Consider the following 20,279-nt stretch of genomic DNA (forward strand, 5'->3'; position numbering starts at 1 on the left):
TTAAAAATAATAATAATAATACTACTGACACCAAGAATTAGTTGGAGTGGACTTGCTTGAGTTAGAATTGCTGTACTAATAAGGGATGCATAAATTTGACATCATACTGAACAATGAAGGGAGGTACAAGCATTACTGAGTCAACCATCCAGAAGTCAGAATGACAGGCTGGTTTTTGACATGACATAACTTTTTTTTTTTCCCTTATTCTTGGAGGAAGATCTTAGCTTGCAATCCTTTACTATGTCACACACTTGTAAATTTCAGCCCTCTAATTAGATATTGCCATCTCTTGTTCTCCCTTGTTTGACCACCACGAACCTTTCATCTTCCCTGACTGCCACCAACCCAATGTAAGGGCTGTGCTGGCCCACAGTCCACCAAGTCTGCTCCTGCAACAGTAGTCAATAACAGGGTGCAGAGCATGTGAAGTGCCAGTTACAGAACTGATGCAAGAGAAATTCCTCCCTAAACTCCACTCAATACTTAAGATTTCCTATCCCAGCTACTGTAAGGGGTGATGTTCTCACTTACCACTTAAGTGCCCATATTTGAAGAATCCTGTGTATTTTTTATTAGCTTTCAGTTTATCACCTTCATTTAAAGTCCCTTGGCTTTTGCAAAACTGAAAGGCTAAATAAATCCAATCTATAATTTCTATGCTGCTCATTATGTGGAAAAACTGTGTTACATCCTTTCATATTCCCCTCCTCCCCGTTCAGCAGTCCCAATATTTTTGCACACTATTTACATAATATTTATTCCTACTAGGAAAAATGTTTGATAACTTCTCTTACTATGACTTGTGGAAGGTAGGTCGGTCCAAACACAGGCAAGCATATACATATTAACATTGAAAATATGTGATATCCTATCCTCATTCATTCCCTACAAGAATCCAAGCACTTTTCTGTGCTACCGTAACACACAAACCAAAGGTTTTAACCATGCTGACTGCAGCAAAACCTCTATAATAACAGTACATTAATAATACTTAGCACTTCACAGCCATAGCATTTAACTTTTCGACCACTGACCTCCAAGAGCTCAGCATCATTAAATCCATTCTGCACATGGGAAAACCCGAGACATGAAAACTTCCCCAAGGTCACTTGACAATCAGGTGAACAGCTAAAACCAGAATCCAGAGCTACTAAAACACAGATTAGTCCTCCAGGCACTCAGCCACATGCTCATTTCCAAGGCTACTTAAAGCTAGAAAAGATCACCTAATTAGCACTTCTATTTAGCTGTTTTAGTAGACCCCTCTCTTCTACCCTCCTGTTTGATTCCATTTTTAGGTACTTTACTTAAAGCTGAGTGCAGCATTGCAGTCTGCTGTATGTTATGCAAGTACAGCTTTATTCTGTCTAGCAGAATTGAAATTCTTCACAGTGCATACTTCAGAAATAATTAAGACAGATCAGGATAGCAAAAAAAACCATCAGATATCAACCTGCCAAAGCAACCAGTTTGCACATTGCGCTCTCTCCTCCTCCAGCTAGGGAACAACTGAATAAACCAAAGACTGTTCCTGGCTCTTGTGCAAAATCCAAGCAATTGCCCTTGAAAGTATGGAATGAAAGTACTCTTCATGGCTACTGTAAGCAAAAGGATATGGTGTCTGTGATCCACTGTGATGCTAAAGCATGGTAAGGAGAAGGAGATCAAGAGACAGGATACAAAACAGAGAGATAATGGTGGGAGAAGGAGGAGGAAGAAAATTGGAATAGAGCAGCAAGCATTTTTGGGAGGAATTGCATCAATTTCTACAAGTACATACAGCTGAGGAAAATAATTTTCACTGCTATTTACTTAAAATTAGTAAATCCCTTAAGTATAATATGAATGGGATCACTCAGAGGACATTTAAAAAAGCAGAACAAGACCCATATGGGTCCAGTGAAGACAACATGCACCTGGCAGAGCTAAAACTTTATCTTTTCTGCTATGTCACACAGCAAGTGAATGTTCCTATACAGTTCTATCTCAGAAGGAAAAATACATTGCCTGGCATCTACGTGGCAAAGTCACAGCTTCCAAGTTCTGTAGAAGTTCTCTCTAATGTCAGACAAGGACCTCAGACAGCAGAAATATGCAACTCTCACAAAAGTATACACAAAGCTCCAAGTTGTGGCTGAGGCAGACTACCTAAAAGATATTTCAGCTTCCTTTTACCAGATGGTTTAGCTTGCTTGAAAGCAAAACAAGATTGCTAAGCAGCATCGTATCTTCACTAGCTCTCCACAACTAAGTCCTGAAACCAACTGTTTTGTTACAGCCGAATGCATCAACAAACAAATACAAGGTTCAGTTATTAACTAGTAGTACTTCTTTTTCTCAAGTACCATCCCAAGGTTTTGCCAAATTTTGGTGGGTTTTTTTCCCCCCTGTAGAACCTGTAAAGAGTTTCACATGAAAGCATGCATCAGCTAAGCAGAAAAGATGTATCCTTTAGCAGGCTAAAATCACATCTACCATCAACTTTACCATATTTCCATAAAAACACACTTTGTTCTGCTGACATTAAAGCACATTACATTGAACGGGCCCTCGAAACAAAACCATCTGAAATATAAAGATCTTATTTAGGGCTGTTCCTGGGGCTGGTAAAGCTCCAGTCTACTTGAAATGTGTTCTGTCTTCCCACTGAACCTACGTTTTTTATTTTCTGTTGCAATTTTCATATTATCAGAAGCATTGGTCCATTTTTACATTAGCGTTAATCCCAATACATGCTAGTCTTGAGACAAATGTACTGGGCAGTGCAGGTAGACTAGACCTTAATAAATTTTCCTCAAGTCTCACTGTGATGTACATTTTAAAAGTCTAATGCATATCTAATTCGAATTATTTTTCAAGTTCCAGTAAGACAATTACATTCACTACTAATGCAAATTGTTAAGAGTCTAGTTAGAATCCTACCTTTCCACTGGGCACCACAATAAACTCAAAAGAAAATGTAAAGAACATAAAAAAATAATTGGATTGAGAGTCTACGAAGATAAATGATATTGTCTTGCTTTCTTTTTTTTAAAGCAGCAGTAAAATTGCGAGTATGAAAATGAGAAAAAAGAGCAGTTCTCTTAAACGTTCAAATAAATCTGTGCTGCAAACAACCAGTGTGACAATTTTTGGGACCCATTTTGAGGCACCCAGAACACTAGTTTGCATGAAGTCTGAGTATATGCAGCATGGTTGTGTTTTTCATTAGTTAACATCATTAAGGAGAAAAGAAGCAGTGCCTGGGTCTCTGTCTCTTAATAGCTGTCGTTGGCAAAGGACCATCAACAACAAAGCAGCTCTTAAGAAGCAGAATAACGACCTCCTGCAGACCAGGCGATGCCCCCTTACTCACAGCCTGGCTCACAGGAGCTAAGCAAGAGGCCACCACGGGATGAACTCTCATCATCTGAGTGAGGCTTTTGAGAAAAAGTTACAGAATTGCACAGCAGATGGATGTGAAAGCATGAAAGGATTAGGTGTCCATGCTCCCACTCACAACAGAGACAGAAATCTTTTGATATGCAGATGGTGAGACCAGAAGAAAGAAACCAAGAATGCAGGGGGATTCATGCATGATACTCATGAAAAGCTGAGGTAGAGAGCCAGATGTTTGTGTGTCTTATTTGGGATGAGATTGTGTATAATTCTCCTACAGTCCAGAAGTAAAACGTGATTAGTTTAGAAAATCTGCAAAAATATGCATTTTAATGGCTTACACTAATTTTTTTTAGTACAAGTGTTGAACTGGGAAGCAGAGTATCACTAGCAGGATGTTCTGGGATATGGCTCCTTGGGGACTGGAAAAGTGGTCTCAGACAAATGGAAAGCATGCCTGATTTCTAATAAATGGGCAAAGAACCCCCTTCTGGCACCAAAGGCCTTAATCCAGACAGCAAAGAAACTGTGCCTGGAATCTATTTAGTCAAGAGGACTTAAGAGGTACAGACCTCAGCAAGCTGCCTAAACACATTGTCTGATGGGCATCTAACAAGGAGACATTGTAAAAAGCTTTGGAAGAACTGGAAATGCACTATACACAAATTGAAAACTTGAAATTAAAAATATACAATTTTATCATAACATACTTAAAAATTAAGAGGTTACATACATGAGAAAAAAACCAACCTGGAACATTAATAATGGCATGCAGAGATAAATCTAAAAGAAAATGTATTAAAAGAATGTGTGCTAATTCTTGAAAATTGGGAAACTGAAGGAAGGTTCTCCAGTTCCTCACAAGATCACTACATTGCTGTAAAAGACATTGCTGAGCACTGAGATTCTATACTGAACTGAATCTTCTCATTTTTAAAAAAATGGATTGTAACAGGAGATGTGCTTTAAAGGAGTTCAAACACCAAAATTTACTTTGGCTTATTGATAAGTTTTCTACTTCTAGAAGAAGCAGAGACTAACTTTTTGGCCCAAATTTCTACAAATATTCTATGTTTCAAATGCTGACCTGCATATGTGCTCTCTGCTAAATGTTAATGTAGATCTCTGCCTTGGAAGATGAAAACCAACCTCCACAGAACAGGTATCTCCACTAGGGTCATGCCTTGAGAGACTCACTCAACAGATCATATTTTCTTCAGCATCAAGATCACCTCGGTGCAGGAATCTATGAGAAGACTATTTACAACCTGCAAAAGCTGACATCACTCTTTTGGAGGAAGATAATCAGAAATAAGATAGTCTAAAGAAAAAGGTACAGCTCCCAGAAGGGTTTTAAATCTGAACCCAAGGGATGTTTATACAATGTATTGCTTTCCAAAAAAAATTTTAACCATCCCCAAGTCATTGGTTCTGATTCCCATGTCATACAGGAACTTTTCAGAATTTTCACATGTGCAGATAAACAAAATGTATCTTCCAAGTAACTCACCTAATTAGAGTCTCAAGCTCAAATGTACAACATGAACCATCTTTACAAAAACAATTTATGCTGAGAATGCTTTATAGCCTTTTGTACAGCAAGAGCTGCTTCTGACATCAGAGAACTGTTTGACATCATCTAAATACATACTAGAAATAAAAGTCAGGATTATTTGAGCACTGCTCTGGAGCAGAGCTCAAGAGCACAAACAGATCATTACTGGAAGTCTGAACTATATATATTTGTACTTTTCCAGTTCATCAAAGCTCTTTCTACACAGCAGAGAATTATAACATTAACTCTTAAGCAAAAATATATAGGGAGGGGAAGAAAAAAAGGTGAACAACCTGAAAATGCAGCCCTCTCCGATATTTCTATCTCACTATCTACTGTGCAGAAAGATGTGCAGACAATCTGCAGCTAAACCAAGAACCCCCTCTACTACTTGTGTTATCTTATTAAAGGAAAAAATAAAAGACATAAAAAGAGGAGCTGGGGAGGGGCAGGAGAGCACAGTCCATGTTCCATCCGAGGGACAAGTGACAGGAACTCACAGACTGTGGAGCTTCTCCCTGTATTTTGCCCTGGAAGAAATACTGACTGATAGTTAAAAAACAAAAAAACACACCATCAGCCCACACCCTCCAAAACCAAAAAAAGCCCCCACCAAACCAAAACACCCCAGCAGCCCCTAAGCAATGCCAGCCCCTGCTTCCCCTACAGGGATTTGTAAGTCACACAGTCCAATCAATAAGCCAGATCATAAAATGATTAGCAGTAGCGTTAGTTAATTTATTAACTGAAAAATAGCTCAAGCTGTGTCTCAGGTCTCATAAATGAAGGAAATGTTTATAACTGAGTTACAGGTGGGCAACTCTCAGGGCTGCACAGGATTGTGGGAAAAGCACTGACTTCAAGGGTCACAAATAGCATTTTTATAATACAGCTACAGATCTTTCTTCTGAAATTAAATTCTTCTCAGACTTTTTTGTGGAGTCAGCAAAAACTATTTTAAGTGCAGTTCATTAGCGTCCACAAACCTGGCTGCCTGTTCTGCTGCCTGTATGGGTGAACTCAGAAGAAGTGGAAAAAAGAGATTTAATGTGAAATGGTCGAGTGACTAAAGTAGAAACAAGCACTGGCTCCACAGCTCTTTGTGTTGCAGGAGAAGATAGTCCTGTCATTCTTCTGCCTCCTCACTGGGAGGAAAGGGTGTGTGTGCAGGTTTTCCAAGCTAAAAGGCAGAGAAGGAGCAGGTGCCCTGGAGAATACAACCTCCTTCAGGTTCAAACCTGGCATTTGGAAACATGGCATCATCTATCTGGAGTCCCTAGGATTTTAAGGTCCTGTGCCAAAGGGCACACACTTCATTCACAGATACTATGTGAAAGTTTAAATTTCAAGTGAGTGTTGATGGGAAACAACTAGGAGCAGTGAGTCTTTGGTGAGCACAGGAATATCATACAGCATGGGAAAGGGACTTGGCTCTTCATCCTGTGTTCACCACTAAAGGGAAAGACGAAGAATAAACATCCATCTTTGCCACATTTGCTCAGTTGCTTTAGTCAGCAATGTTCAAAATTAAACTACGAGGAATCGAGTTATTTCACCCTTCCTGTCTGAGTAAAAAGGCCTTGGTCAGTGTGCTTCGCCACCACAGCTAAGGCTGCTTTTGGAACCTGGCCTGCAACGCAGCCAAGAATGACTATCACAGTTACTGTCCAAGGAATGGCCCCTTTGCTGCTGTTATGTGTTTGCTTGAATTTGCTTTGTTTTTCTGGTGCTATATTTACATGTTGTGCCTCTGTTAGCCTCAAAAGGGTAAGATAGCAAATCCCTGATACCCTCTGCAAATAGAAGCCTGACAGCATTTTCTTCGCAGATGTTAAGAATTATAACAGGTTGCACTGCTATTTTCTGTGGTTATTTGCCAAAGTAAGCCCAAAGCATCCCCACCAATAAGCTGACATTTAGAAAAGCACTCCAAAGCACAGTCACAGCTGGATGATCTATTCACCAATATTCTTCCTTCCACTCCCCACTCAACAGTGGGATTTGCTGCAAAAATCACCATCTGCACTCAGGTTCCATTAGTAACCCAGGCATTTCAGGAGCTCCCAGCCCTGCTGAAGCTAAGTCAAATTACTGCTTGCTGATTCATCAGTCCAGCTAAGCCAGCCTGGAAAATGCAACAGGTAACCAAACACTCTCAGAACAAATTAACCTCTCAAACAAACCAGGCACGTCACACCTCAGGAACAAAACAACCCCTACATAAACAGGTACTTCATGTCCTATTCCACCAGTGTTAACTACTGACAAATACAAGGAAAAGCTCAGGTCAGGCCACGGTTGCTCTACACAGGTTGCTGAACAATAGACCTTCACCTTGCTTGCTGGCAGACGCTGCAAATCCATGCCTTCTCCTTCTTCTGGTAAGAACTGCAGCTCTTGCAGATGTTGTACTTGCAGTCTTGGCACTGTCGCTTGCTGTTGATAAGAAATGTGAAAGGGGAACAGCAGCGAATACAGCAGTGCTCGTTGAACTTCTGCTGCTTAGAAAGGATGCTGCACTTGTTACCCTCTTCATCCAACTTCTGCTTCATTTCACTGGAATGAAAAGCAAAAGAACAAAAACATAAACAAAATTTCAGTGTGAAATCTCCCCTTTCCCTTTCTCCTCTTTCCACATCTTCATGTTATACTCTTTAAATAACTGTTGCAAGTGTAAAATAAATGTCAGAAATGAATATTCTAAGTCTAGAATTGGGAAGCAAAAACTGTATTCCCTGGAGTCACCCATGGATGATCCACTTAAACTCTCTGAGTCATGAGCCAGGGCAAACAATCTCCCTTCACTCAGCTCCAGTGAGACAACCCTCAGGAGAGCCAGGCTGCTGCTCCAGGTACTCCAGCTGTGCAAAGCATGCCATAGCATAATTTGAAAATTCAGGCCTGCTTTCAGGACACTTTATAAACCAAAAAAACAGTCTATGAAAGTCAAAAAGACTTGGTGCACATCAATAAAAAACAATCCAACTGATCAACAGTTTTGAAAACAGAAGTGCACAGTTTGCTTTGTTCTGACCCATGGGGTCATATTATTCATAATAGCTCCAATTTGTCAAGGAAGATTAATCACATACTTCATTTCAGAGAGATTTGGGTGTTTTACTAGTTAGGATCAATACTAAGCTAACTTCCAACTGTTCATGAAAGTGTTTGCAGACCCCCTAAAGATTTCTGTTTTCCAGCAGAAGAGCTCATTTATTAAAATAAAATAAATTGTGTGTGTGGTATTCAGTAATTTGCTATCTCCCAAGATGCAATGCTTTTGATATTTTACAAATTAAGCAGTATATTCCACAATATTAGTAATAAAAAACATCCATAAGGAACAGTTGTGTAAGTAGACAAGTCTGCAAATTCATCACACAGATTCTGGCATGTACAACTCTGATATACATTATGAGAAAAGAAAAAATTAGGATTCATGAAAAACATGTTAAATAAAAGCTTATAGAACAGCATGCTCGCACATATATTCATTCTTTCCATTTCTCAGAATTAGTGGTGGCTACCTTATTATTTCCAGATAAGAACTACTTATAAGGTTAGAGTAACACAAAGGTCTAAAAATTTAAAGGTACAAGAGATACTAAGTTGCACGAAGACAGAGTCGTGACATGCTGACTTACCCTTAAATTAATGCTTAAATATCTTGCTACAGGAAAAAAAGAATACACTTATTGCATACTTATTCAGGAACTCAGCCAAGATCATCTATAAGCATCATTATGAGCCAAGCTGAGAATTTTAAAAACACTCGCATCACTGGGCTATACATCTTCTTATTTGCCATTTCTGTCTCAGATTTGTAACTCAAAATAAAACCAGCTTATTTTATGAAAGTCTGATGGGTCAATTCTAAACCTCAAGTCTAAAAGGCAATCAAGGCAGTGATCTACAGCATATAATTTTTGAACTTGCACATACATAATATTTAACCATATTCCAGATACACACCTTCCATAAATTTAAAACAATAAAAACAATGTATGTTTCTGCTGTTTGTCTCCTGCACAAAGGTTTGGCTACCTTAGACCAGCTGCTCAAAGTCAAGTAAACACTCTCAGAAGTTTCAAATAAACAATCTTTCTTTATGATTTTTGTCCAGATCGCAAAACTTACTTGGTTTCCCACATTATTACAGAACATTAGAGGTGAAAAAGGTAAGAGATTATAATGTAAGAGAGGAAATGTCTGAATTAGGCAAATCAAACTGGCTTCCTCATGTAAATTGATAGAATTATCCCACAGATTAAATGGAATGGTTAGACTAGCTTGCTTTCTCTCCATTCCTCCCTCCCACCATGATACCACATGGGCAATCTTTCCAGGGGAACAGGAGAGGAAATGAGCTGTTCCCCACGTTGCTCCTCCATCCACAGCATTCCTCCTGCAATGCAGCAATGGAGTGAGACAGAGCAATGCTTCTGCACAGGAGGTCAGCTGGGAACCCTGGGTCCCAGGAGTGAAGCTGGTGAAGATAAGGGCTGTACGGACAAGGAGGATTTCTGGCATGGAGAAGTGTCAGTGGCCAAGATGCTGCAATCTTTGCTTCAAGCTGGAGACCCCAGGCAGCAGATGCTGGCCTCCCTGTAAGATGAGAACAGCTACAGAGTCAAGGTCAGGAGGAGCAGTGAAAGAAGTTATTTTTGTCGTCACGCAGCCCTATTATCTCTCAGAATTAGTAACACTGATATTTCTAGTATCAGCCTGCACACTCAACATTGGCATGCTTGATGGCTTTTGAACCCTCATTAGGGCTCTTATACATGACAGCAAGATAAACCACAGAAGCAAAGCCACCTATTAAAGCACTACAATAATGCTTGCGCAATATAAAACCAGGCAGTTTTGTTCACAACAGAGCTAATAAAGCCTGATACCTAGAAAAAGTTGAGCACACACTGAGGCCTTTTCATCAGCACAGGCATTAATTACATGTCTCTCCTCTATGTGGCGGCCAACATTCATTACAGTGGTAGAACTTTAATATCATTAAGGCATCTGCCTCACTGTTAAATAGGACTAAAATTGGCCAACAGATTCAAAAAGTCAATAGGATAAGGTTGGACATGCTGGCAGAGAGAGAGCATGTCAGAAAAAGCCTCATTTCTACAGGAAACCAGGCAGAACAAAAAAGAAAGCAACACACATCCCTCTAATGGCTGTAACAAGTTAAGGCCCTTCAGCACTTCCTGCCAAAGGCTATTCTAGTTTCTATCAGGAGTCAAATGGCAAAAGGGACTGTCCAACAGGACTTGTCAGTTGAAGCCAAAAGGCTACTCTCCACACTCTTTCCTTAGAAGTAAACCACCGGTTTCATATGAAGACGAAGTGCTGCATAACACAGGTAGGCAAGTCAGCCTGCCTGGTTTGAGGAAGATTACATAGTCAAAGGGAAAAGTAGGCTCTGGTTTTCTCCCAGCGATACTGAGAAAACCTCACTTGCATGTGATTTCATCTGGATGATTCCTGTGAGCAGGGTGATTACTGTGAGCTCCAACCTGAACACACTGAGAAAGTTTGTAGTGCTAGAACTCAGGAGGTACAAGTTGAAGTTCAAAGCATCCCAAGTTTGAAAGTCTCAGACTTTACCTTCAGGACGTTCAAATGGGTTGGTGCAAGAAGATTGTAACACTGTCTAAGGAAAGGAGTGCAGTCAACAGCACTGATCCTCTCATGCAGTGAAACTTGCTTCCAAAAGGATGATAGCCACCTGTGAGGACATGACTTTTTCTAAGAGGCAGGTCAAACTACACAGCCATTGCAAACATTCCCCCTTCCTCCCCATGCCACACCATTTCCCTCAAGAAAACACAGATGAGGGGGGTGGGACAGAGGAAAGAGGGAGAATGTATGTGCACTCATTTGCGCTTACTTCCCCCAGCATTACTTCCCCAAGGAGAGAATGTTATATATTTGCAGCTGTGTAGATGTAGTATGTGTACAAATAAGCAACAAAAAAAGACTATGCACAAAAAGTTTTGCTTTTCGGGCAAGGATGGAAGAGTAGGAAGCACAAGCTACAGAATTTCTTCACATCAGTTAAGTCACAACTGACGGTGCCCAGCTATTACAGTTATGTGTAACATAGTAATAAGGATCTGCAGAGAAGAGAACTGCTGTTTGAATGAATCTCAGATTGGATTTAATTTTCTTAATGAGTGGCTGCATTTCACCAATTGCCTTTAAATATAAAAGAAGCAAAGAATACTCAATAGATACCCAACAACTCTGTCACCCAGACTAAATCTGTCAAAGAACATTTTATTGAACTGTAAATTCCAAAATATACAGGTGCATATTTAGATTTTTCCAGAGGCTTGTATTAATTAATCTGCAACAGTTTGCATAATAAATATGCAATTAATTTCAGTCAATGTTTTGGGTGATAGACTCCTGGCATGTAATCCCACACAAAGTCAAGTTAGGAACACTTTCTAGCACTATGCTTTGGATGTAGGTTTTGCTATTACATTCTGAGGGTGAATAGTTGCCTTCCCTGCTTTACCCGCTATGTTTTTTGTTGCCTTTTAAAAAATGTAAACAGCTATCATTGTCATGGTTTATTTCTTTTTAGCGTCTGAGAGGATTTTAACTGAATTTGTGAGAAGTACAATATTCTACTTTGCTGGTTTGTACAGTGGTTTACAAACGATACAGTAGGTTAGGTATCATGCTGAAGACAGGTACTGCATAGCACATTGCAAGGGAGGGAACTGCTGAAATGCAGCTGGTGAGGTGTGCAGGCATTCAACATGTCTCATCGCATGACTGCTCTTCAACAGCTGGGCAACAGCCTCTCTGAAATACCTTGTCTGATAAGTCATCTTTGGACTCTACAAATAGGCAGCCCCTTTTGTTTCTACAAATAACACTGATTCAGACTTGTAAATGTAAATGCAAACTCAAGCTACAGGATTGTTTTCCTTGCTCTTCACTGCCACCGATTTACAGTGTGATTAGTCCAAAGTCACCAGCTTTTTAGATGCTTCGGTTTATCTGCTGTACAATAGTGATAACAGTAAAAGTCACAATGGCAATAATAAACTTGTGTGATCTAAATATTTAGATAAATATAAATGTATACAGAACACCTTTACATCATCTTTCATTTAGCAACCATATAGTCCTCTCCACTGCTGTATTTTTGTAAGCAACGTATTTACAACCAATATTCACAGCAAATGACCCTCAAACTTTTTACAAGACCTGACTGCCTTGTCTAAATTAAATTCTGTTTCAAGTCACTTGTACAGTATACTAATTGAGTTCCTACTTACTAACAAGTAGGATGAGATGTATCTGGTGCAGGACTGTAAAACTGAATGCTCTGTGCTCTGGACAGGCTTGTTCTGATGGGATTCAACCCAGGACAGGCATTTTCCCTGTGCAAAGGCCTCAGCTTCAAAAACAGTCTGGCAGGTTCAAATGTAATTCTTCAACATTTGCCTGAACAATGCCTTCTCCTCTAATAAATTTCTTTAAAACAATTGTTTTTTGTATATAATTGTACCTCCTGAATACAGAAATACAAACTTGTTTGAGACAAGCCTTTGTTTTTTCGAAACCCTCTTTTATAAAAGTTAGGTCCTTTTTTTTTAACTGGCAGTGTGATGAGGATGCTTGTTTCTCTGAGCTACAGTTTGACATTCACAAAGCTCAATGACTGTAATTATTCTATATTTTAATAAGTGAAACATCCTAGATGGCCCTGTACACTTCCTCCTCAAGAGGCATTACTGTGATTACACACTCGGGCTGGGGTCAGGTGGAGCTATAACCTCAAACTGCAAAGGCAACAGCCATATACATGTTGGCAACTTGCCATAGTAAGATAATACTGTGAGGTTCAAAAAAAAGTGGAAAGAAGCCTATGATGTGTTTGAGAAACAGGTTAAAAAAAGCCATTTGGTCTATTGCTTTCTTGAGTGATGGACAAATACAATTTTTCCTACTGTTTAGCCACCTTTTATCTTCCCCAGTAGAGACTAGAGGTTAAATCTATCCTAGTTGCCTGCACAGGAAAAGAGGAAAATGGAGGGACAATGTTCCTAGGAGTTACAAACAAGCCCATTTCCTTCACATCACTCCCTCCTGCTGAACAGAGGAGCAGCGCATTGACCACAAGTTACCAAAGACAGGTAGAAACTTTCTCCTTCAGTACTACAGATGAGGTTTCCTGTCCTCTTAATTCACATTACATCTATTTCATAAAATAAGCTACCTTTTATCCACTTGGCATTTGAGCCTTTTGTCCTTCAAAGAGTAGTGAGCAGGCAGCATACACTGCAAAGTGCTTCTCTTAGGGAGGTTGTTCTGCTCCGCTGTGTAACTGGTTGCTCTCTTCTCTGCTTTTGTTTGCACTATTTCACCTCTTAGATTAGATTCAGAACGGTCCATGAAAATCAGAAATTTGTCTTAAAACCAATTTTATTCTTAGTTTGACCACTGTTAAGAGCCTTAAAACATTTTTTCCCCTCCACAGAAGAGAATCCCTTCAGACGTTGTTCTGGCCAAGCACCCTTCATATTCACCTACATGCACAAGCTACTGACACATTTTGCTTAGCAGGTGACCTGGATTTCTACATAGTCTGGGGAGCAGGTGAACAAGTTCTGACGTGCCTGTTCCCAGCCTTTCAGAGAAACTGTTGTCACCAGCTGCACCTCATGTTTTTCCACTCCCACAGTCAGTCCAAACCTGGTCTGATGGGAGTTGCCTTGGGATACAGAGATCAGCTGAAAATACAAGTTCCACCAATACCTTCTAAGCTACAATGTTGAAGGACAAAGGGCTTTTCCTATTCAGAGGCTAAAGTGTACACAGTATTCCCGGTCTTTGCTCTCCTTAGACCTGCCAGATGTGTACCAGACACTGGAGTGGGGGTAAAGCTCCTTTAATCTGTGCAGAACCTGACAGTCTCTTACTCCTTGACTACTAGCACAATGAGAAGTCGTCACAGGCTGACTGTGGCTGAAATTTCTCTCCAATTCACATTTCCAGTTTGATGTTCCAGGTCCCAGATTGTGATTACTAGAAATGGTTCCCACCTATGCTTTTGCTTCCTCTCTCCTTCTCCTGACCCCCGGAAGCAGGCCAACCAGGTTAGTGCAATGCTGCTAAATTTAGGGAAAACACTCACCGGAAGGTTTACAGGTCCTCTCCGATCCCTGCCCAGGAGTTAACTAGCCAGAACTGCCAGGGAGAACTGCTCAGCATTTTATTCCTTACATGCTTTCTATGCCACAAAGTGTGGCACGGTGCTAATAGTGACGAAGCCATACATTGACAGGGTCACGTATCTTTTCACCCTGCTATATATACAGGAAGAACCAAATTCTCCCAGCAGGCATATACATCCATCATTATTTACTCTCTACGGCTTCAGTGCTCATTTCTTTTAACTGCCTCTTCTTCTCAGACAGTTTATTCTTCTCCATAAGGATGGGCATCTAACACAACTCTCTAGTCCCAGCCAGTGCGACACCATCACTACACACACCTTTTATTTCTCTTATGTCTTTGTTAAATTGCCCCCCGTGAAGCTCTACTTGCTCTCTTTAAAAAAGTAGAGCACAGGACAGTACTATGTCCCTTTACAGCAAATGCCAAGTTAATACATTATCTTAAAATTATGGCCTTTTTTCCTAGGCTCCTATCAACACAGTCACAATGGTGCCTTGTGCTCTGTTTAACGCTTAGTACATCTATTGGTATTCTACACATTGCTGGTGCTGTCAAAAAGCCATGCTAGTACACATGCCAACACACTGCTTGCAGCTGGGGAGCCTTTGAGGAACACACATCACTTTAATCTGTGCAGAGGGATATTGATCCAGCAGCAGTAGCTGGCTTTCAAGGAGGATCAGACAGCAGGGAGTGCACCATAAATGGGGGAAGAGGGGAAGTAATGTCAAAAACAACCCAAAGCAAAACACAAAGTCTTTGGGGGGAGACAGAAGGATGGGACACCTCAGCATTCAAGCACCAAAAGGCTCATAAATAGTTATGAGTAAGTCACTTGTATCAAAAATCAGGAAAATTAATATTTCACAGTCCAATTACTCCAACTGCAGTTGCATTCTTTTATCTAAGATCTTACTAGCATCTCTTAAGGGTTTTTTATCTTCAGCTTTTCATTTCTATAAAATTAGTGGGTATTCCTATCAAATCTTCCTTTTTTATTTTTCTTTCCTTCTCTTTTCAAAAGTAGGAACAAACACTGATGGTGCTGCATATATGCTATCGGATGATCTTGTCCCATTAAATTCTTTACAATTGTTGTCAGTCTTGCCCTTTTGTCACCTAACTCAAAAGGCCTGCAATGACATCCTGTTGCCCTTAAAAAAAACCTATGCTAAGGATTCAGCGACTACTGTGTGTTCAGACTGAACACTATGTCCATAATACATACCACATGGCTACCAACGGTATGAACTCTGTAACAGAAGTGGACATATGAAAGGTGAGCTGATTGGCATAAAACTTCAATGCCACCAGAGGTCTCATAGGATAGCAAAGTATTTAGGAGCTTAGGGTAACTTCTATGTTTAGAAAAGATTAAATGATGTACAAGAATAAAACCCTATTTCTTAGAAACCTTATTTCTTAAACAAGCCTTTGCAATGACAATTGTGGAGACTAAGTAGACTCCATGTTACCCTACTGACATACCCCATCTGCCTCAATGGATGTTCCTTGGAGCTGAATAAATTAACATTAAAAGACAGATGTATACCCTACATTTAAAAAAAATGCAGTTATCATTCTACAACCTGAGACAGCACTATTAAAAAAACATAAAAATCAGTTACCTGCATAAAAAAGTAGCACGGATTCTGGGGACAATCTCTTTCTAAAAATAAAGAAATCCAGCACAGTGGAAACACTGTTGGTGGTGGTTGGTTTTGGTTTTTTTACACTTGCAAACACTTCTGATAATGGGAAAAGAATTGCATTGACACCTTCATATTTCTTATTAAATACCATAAAATAAATGTCATGAAGAACAACCTGTGGAACCTTTGTGCTAAACACAGTTGAACCAGTTAGACTGGTACAGAATCATAAAAATGCCAATATACGCAACGCTTATCTTTGTCTAAAAAACGCGTATCGAGCGCAGCATTTACTAGAGATCAGTCAACACCAAGACAAGTTGTCATTCACTTGCCCCAGACCAGTACTTTGCTTGTCATACCAGGGTCTATCCTAATCTGTTAACAATTTCATGCTCAGATGAAGCCGTTTCACAAAATGAATGATTTCTGCTTTATTACTCTACAGACACTGTGCTATTGGCTCTTAAGGGAAGTTTCCTTCTCTGTTGCAGGCACAGGCACTGTCAATCAGCATCTATCATCAGTTGGGACTGACATGTCAGAGTGTAGATAAATGAAATAAATAATATACTGGCATTATTTTAAATTCCTTCTTCTCACTTTGTAAATCTGCAAATCATCAAGAGATGCTGTATTTAAGCCCATTTTCTTCTGTTATGTTGAATATCACAGGAGCACAGGCTGTGCACCACCTTTAACTGATAGGCTTTGAAATCTTCTGCGGGAAGTGGAGCAGCGAGGGAGAAGCAGGTCTTGAACTACAGAGAATTCTGCGGACCTCTGGGGACATCGGAAATCTTCACATGAAAGCTGAAAAGATCTTCTCCAAGAAGCAGTGCTGTGAGTACGGACTCTTTTGCTCTCCCGTTCTAATACTGCCACATGGAAAATGTAAAAATAAATCTGGGTTTTAACATACTTTTTTTCCCCACTCTTCTTTCTCATCTGCCCTCCTATCTCAGAGACCACTTTGCAGCCAGGTAGGGTGTTCTGAGGTGAAGTACTTCACCAGTGTTGGGGACAAGCACTTCTGCTGCAGGTGCAGGACATTCTGGTTAAATACTGGGTTTAACTCATCTATTGAGAAGGGCCAAAAGGTGTGCTTCCACATTGGACATCAACCACAAGCGATGATAAGCTAAAAGGTTTTCTCCTTGTCTCACTATTACATCCATCCTGAACCACTGGCCATTACTATCTGAGCCTATGCATCCAGTCAGTTTTCATCCACTTTATATTTTCACCTATATGTGCCACAGCCTCGCAATGTGACTACAAAATGGTAAGCTTAGATTATTATTTATGTTAGCATTTTCTGACACCTTCCTCTTAGATTAGAAACACGTAATACTTTATGTTATACTACCGTATCAAACATCCTAACAACCTAGCAAAACATCATTACAGTTTTACCACTTTTCTTACATGTCTTCCCTGATTTTTTCCCTCCCACATTTGATAGTGATTTATAGTTATATAAACATTTGCTACATTCCCCTCTATCTCATTTCCTCTCAATAAATGTCATTTTGGTCTCCCTGAAGCACATTTCTCACTGCCTCTCTGGTATCCTTCCATAACTAATATGTCAATATTTCTTGCCTCATTTTTAGCTAATTATAGTAGAATTTTATTTTATCTTTCAACGTCCTTTCCAAATAATGTCCAGAAATACCAAGAAGTCTATAGAATTGCACTGAATCAACAGCATTGATAATTACTTACCACAAATAGTTTATTTGACCTGATAAACTCCACAGCCTAACAGCTTTCTATTTCCTACCATCTATTAAGGGTTATCCTACATATTAAGCAGCGAAAGTGTAGTCCTAAAAGCCTCTAATGCGTTATTTCTGTATCAGTCAGTCTCTATTTACCACTTTGCAGCTCAGAATAGTGCATTTTGTCACATAGTTAATCCTGTCTTTTTTCTCTTTCTTGTACCAAGTGAAAAAAAAAAGTTTAACATACTTAATTCTCAGGTGCATCTAATTTTACAGGGATGAAAACTGAATTCCTGGCCATATTGACCAACTCCCTCTGAGTATTTCACTGTGTATTCATGATCAGTAGAGGAAAGCAAAGTATTAATCAAATGCCAATACACTTGTAGCTTTTACCTGCACTCCCCCCTCCCATTGGTCACACTCTGTGCCTCTCCCCATGTGCCTCTCACTGGACAATTTCAGTACAAGGTCATCTGAAGTTAATGACCATTTTTATCCCTTTTGGTCATACCTGAAGAACGATAAACACAGACAAGCATTCTTAAGAATAAAGTATTGTTCAATTCAAGCAGACCAAAAATATTCAGTGAAAATATTTTCAAAAGGTACATACTTTTATATCATACTTATGTGCAATACATTCTTTGCATCACTGGTGACATCTGAGAGTCTACCTTTCTTAGTAATCCAATTTTATGCCCATATCAACTTGAAAAAAATTCCTTAAAGAATAGAAACACTCCTACTACATTAAACAGTTCTTCTCCCAGTGCTCCTTTCACAGTGGCATCTGGCTTGACCTTATAAAACACAATTCATAGCCTGGCTAGTGTACAGCAGGAGAGTATCTCAGACATTGGCTCTGAAAATCTCTGAAGTATTCACTATGAGTAATTCCTCCCTCTTCCTGGCTGGACTTCCAGCACCGCAGACCTACAAAGATCCGCACTAGAATCAGTGTTGTTACTTGACCCTTCCCCACAGAACACGCAGCAGAGTAAACCAGAGCAGGCAGCAGAATAAACAGCAGAGTTTGCTAAGGAACCAGGTTTCAGAGTGTGACAAGTCACAGCATCAGAGAACTGTGCGTGTGTCAGTAAAAAAACCAGCACGAAAACACTTTGCATACAGACGAGATGAGTAATGCTTCATACACAAGGGCCTTCTGCCTGATGAGCTTGGCTTTGAAATTTGCCTGTCCTGACCATAGAATCACGGAATCACAGAATCACTAGGCTGGAAAGGACCTTCAAGATCATCAAGTCCAACCATTAATCCAGCACCACCATGTCCCCTAAACCATGTCCTGAAGCACCACATCCACACGTTTTTTGAACACTTCCAGAGATGGTGACTCCACCACCTCCCTGGGAAGCCTGTTCCAATGCCTGACCACCCTCTCAGTGAAGAAATTTTTCCTAATACCCAATCTAAACCTCCCCTGGCGCAACTTGAGGCCATTTCCTCTTGTCCTATCACTAGTTACTTGGGAGAAGAGACCAACACCCTCGTTGCCACAACCCCCTTTCAGGTGGTTGTAGAGAGCGATAAGGTCTCCTCTCAGCCTCCTCTTCTCCAGACTAAACAACCCCAGTTCCCTCAGCCGCTCCTCATAAGACTTGTGCTCCACACCCCTCACCAGCTTCGTTGCCCTTCTCTGGACACGCTCCAGCACCTCAACATCCTTCTTGTAGTGAGGGCCCCAAAACCGAACACAGTGTTCAAGGTGCAGCCTCACCAGTGCCGAGTACAGGGGCACGATCACTTCCCTACTCCTGCTGGCCACACTATTCCTGATACAGGCAAGGACGCTCTTGGCCTTCTTGGCCACCTGGGCACACTGCCGGCTCATGTTCAGCCGGCTGTCAACCAGCACCCGCAGGTCCCTTTCCGCCGGGCTGCTCTCCAGCCACTCCTCCCCAAGCCTGTAGCGTTGCATGGGGTTGTTGTGGCCAAAGTGCAGGACCCTGCACTTGGCCTTATTAAACCTCATACAGTTGGCCTCTGCCCATCGATCCAGCCTGTCCAGATCCCTCTGCAGAGCCCTCCTACCCTCTAGACCATTGCCTGCCCAGAACAGTAGCTGCCACTCCAGAACCCAGATAGGATGGGAACGCTGGGAAGACCATGTCCTCCACAAGCATGGGGAATGCAACACAGCCAAATCTGCACTGCGTCCTCCCACACCAACATCCACCATTTTGCTACTGCAACAACAACGGGAGCCCTAATGTGCCACAAGCAGAAAGGGCATTGGCTAAGGCCTTCTGCTAGGGCCACCCTGGTATTGGGGGGTTTCAAGTGAAACTCCTATGCAATCCTAGGAAGCACACCAGGCTTATATTGCCTACAGTGACCAAAAAAAAAAAAAAAAGAAAGAAAAGAAAAGCCTCAAAGCAAGAGGTTCCCACTAACTTGGTCTCAAGACTGAATTCCTTGCCAACTGCATCACTTAACTCTATATTTTCAACAGGTCTGCATGTGCATAGCTCCTAAAGCTCCCTGGTCCAGCTCCTCTTCATGCTGCCCATGCTCATAACACATAGCAAATACTGTTCTTAGATATTCCACATAGACTCTGCAATTCAAGCAGCTTAAAAATTGCAAGTCCTGCAATTGCAAACAATGAACATAATATGTGTCAAGAAATAGCAGCTCAATATTTTTAGTAATTTTAAGTCTATAAACAATGATTTTCTTAAATATAGAAATTGTTTGCAATATCCATGTAGGTTTTGGTTGTTTGCTTCAAAGACA

At 40.6% G+C, this 20,279-nt stretch overlaps 1 protein-coding gene across 1 annotated transcript in view; it reads right to left on the minus strand.

Moving 5' to 3' along the window:
• MYRIP (myosin VIIA and Rab interacting protein) overlaps positions 1-20,279 on the minus strand; it is a gene marked incomplete at its 3' end in the record, with an annotated part of 219,233 nt that overhangs the window by 113,329 nt on the left and 85,625 nt on the right. The window contains 1 exon segment of the mRNA XM_081996624.1: positions 7,271-7,492. Within this exon segment, the coding sequence (XP_081852750.1) occupies positions 7,271-7,492 (222 nt within the window).

The sequence above is a fragment of the Phaethon aethereus genome (assembly GCF_964289735.1).
Source record: "Phaethon aethereus genome assembly, chromosome: 2".
Lineage (NCBI taxonomy): Eukaryota > Metazoa > Chordata > Aves > Phaethontiformes > Phaethontidae > Phaethon > Phaethon aethereus.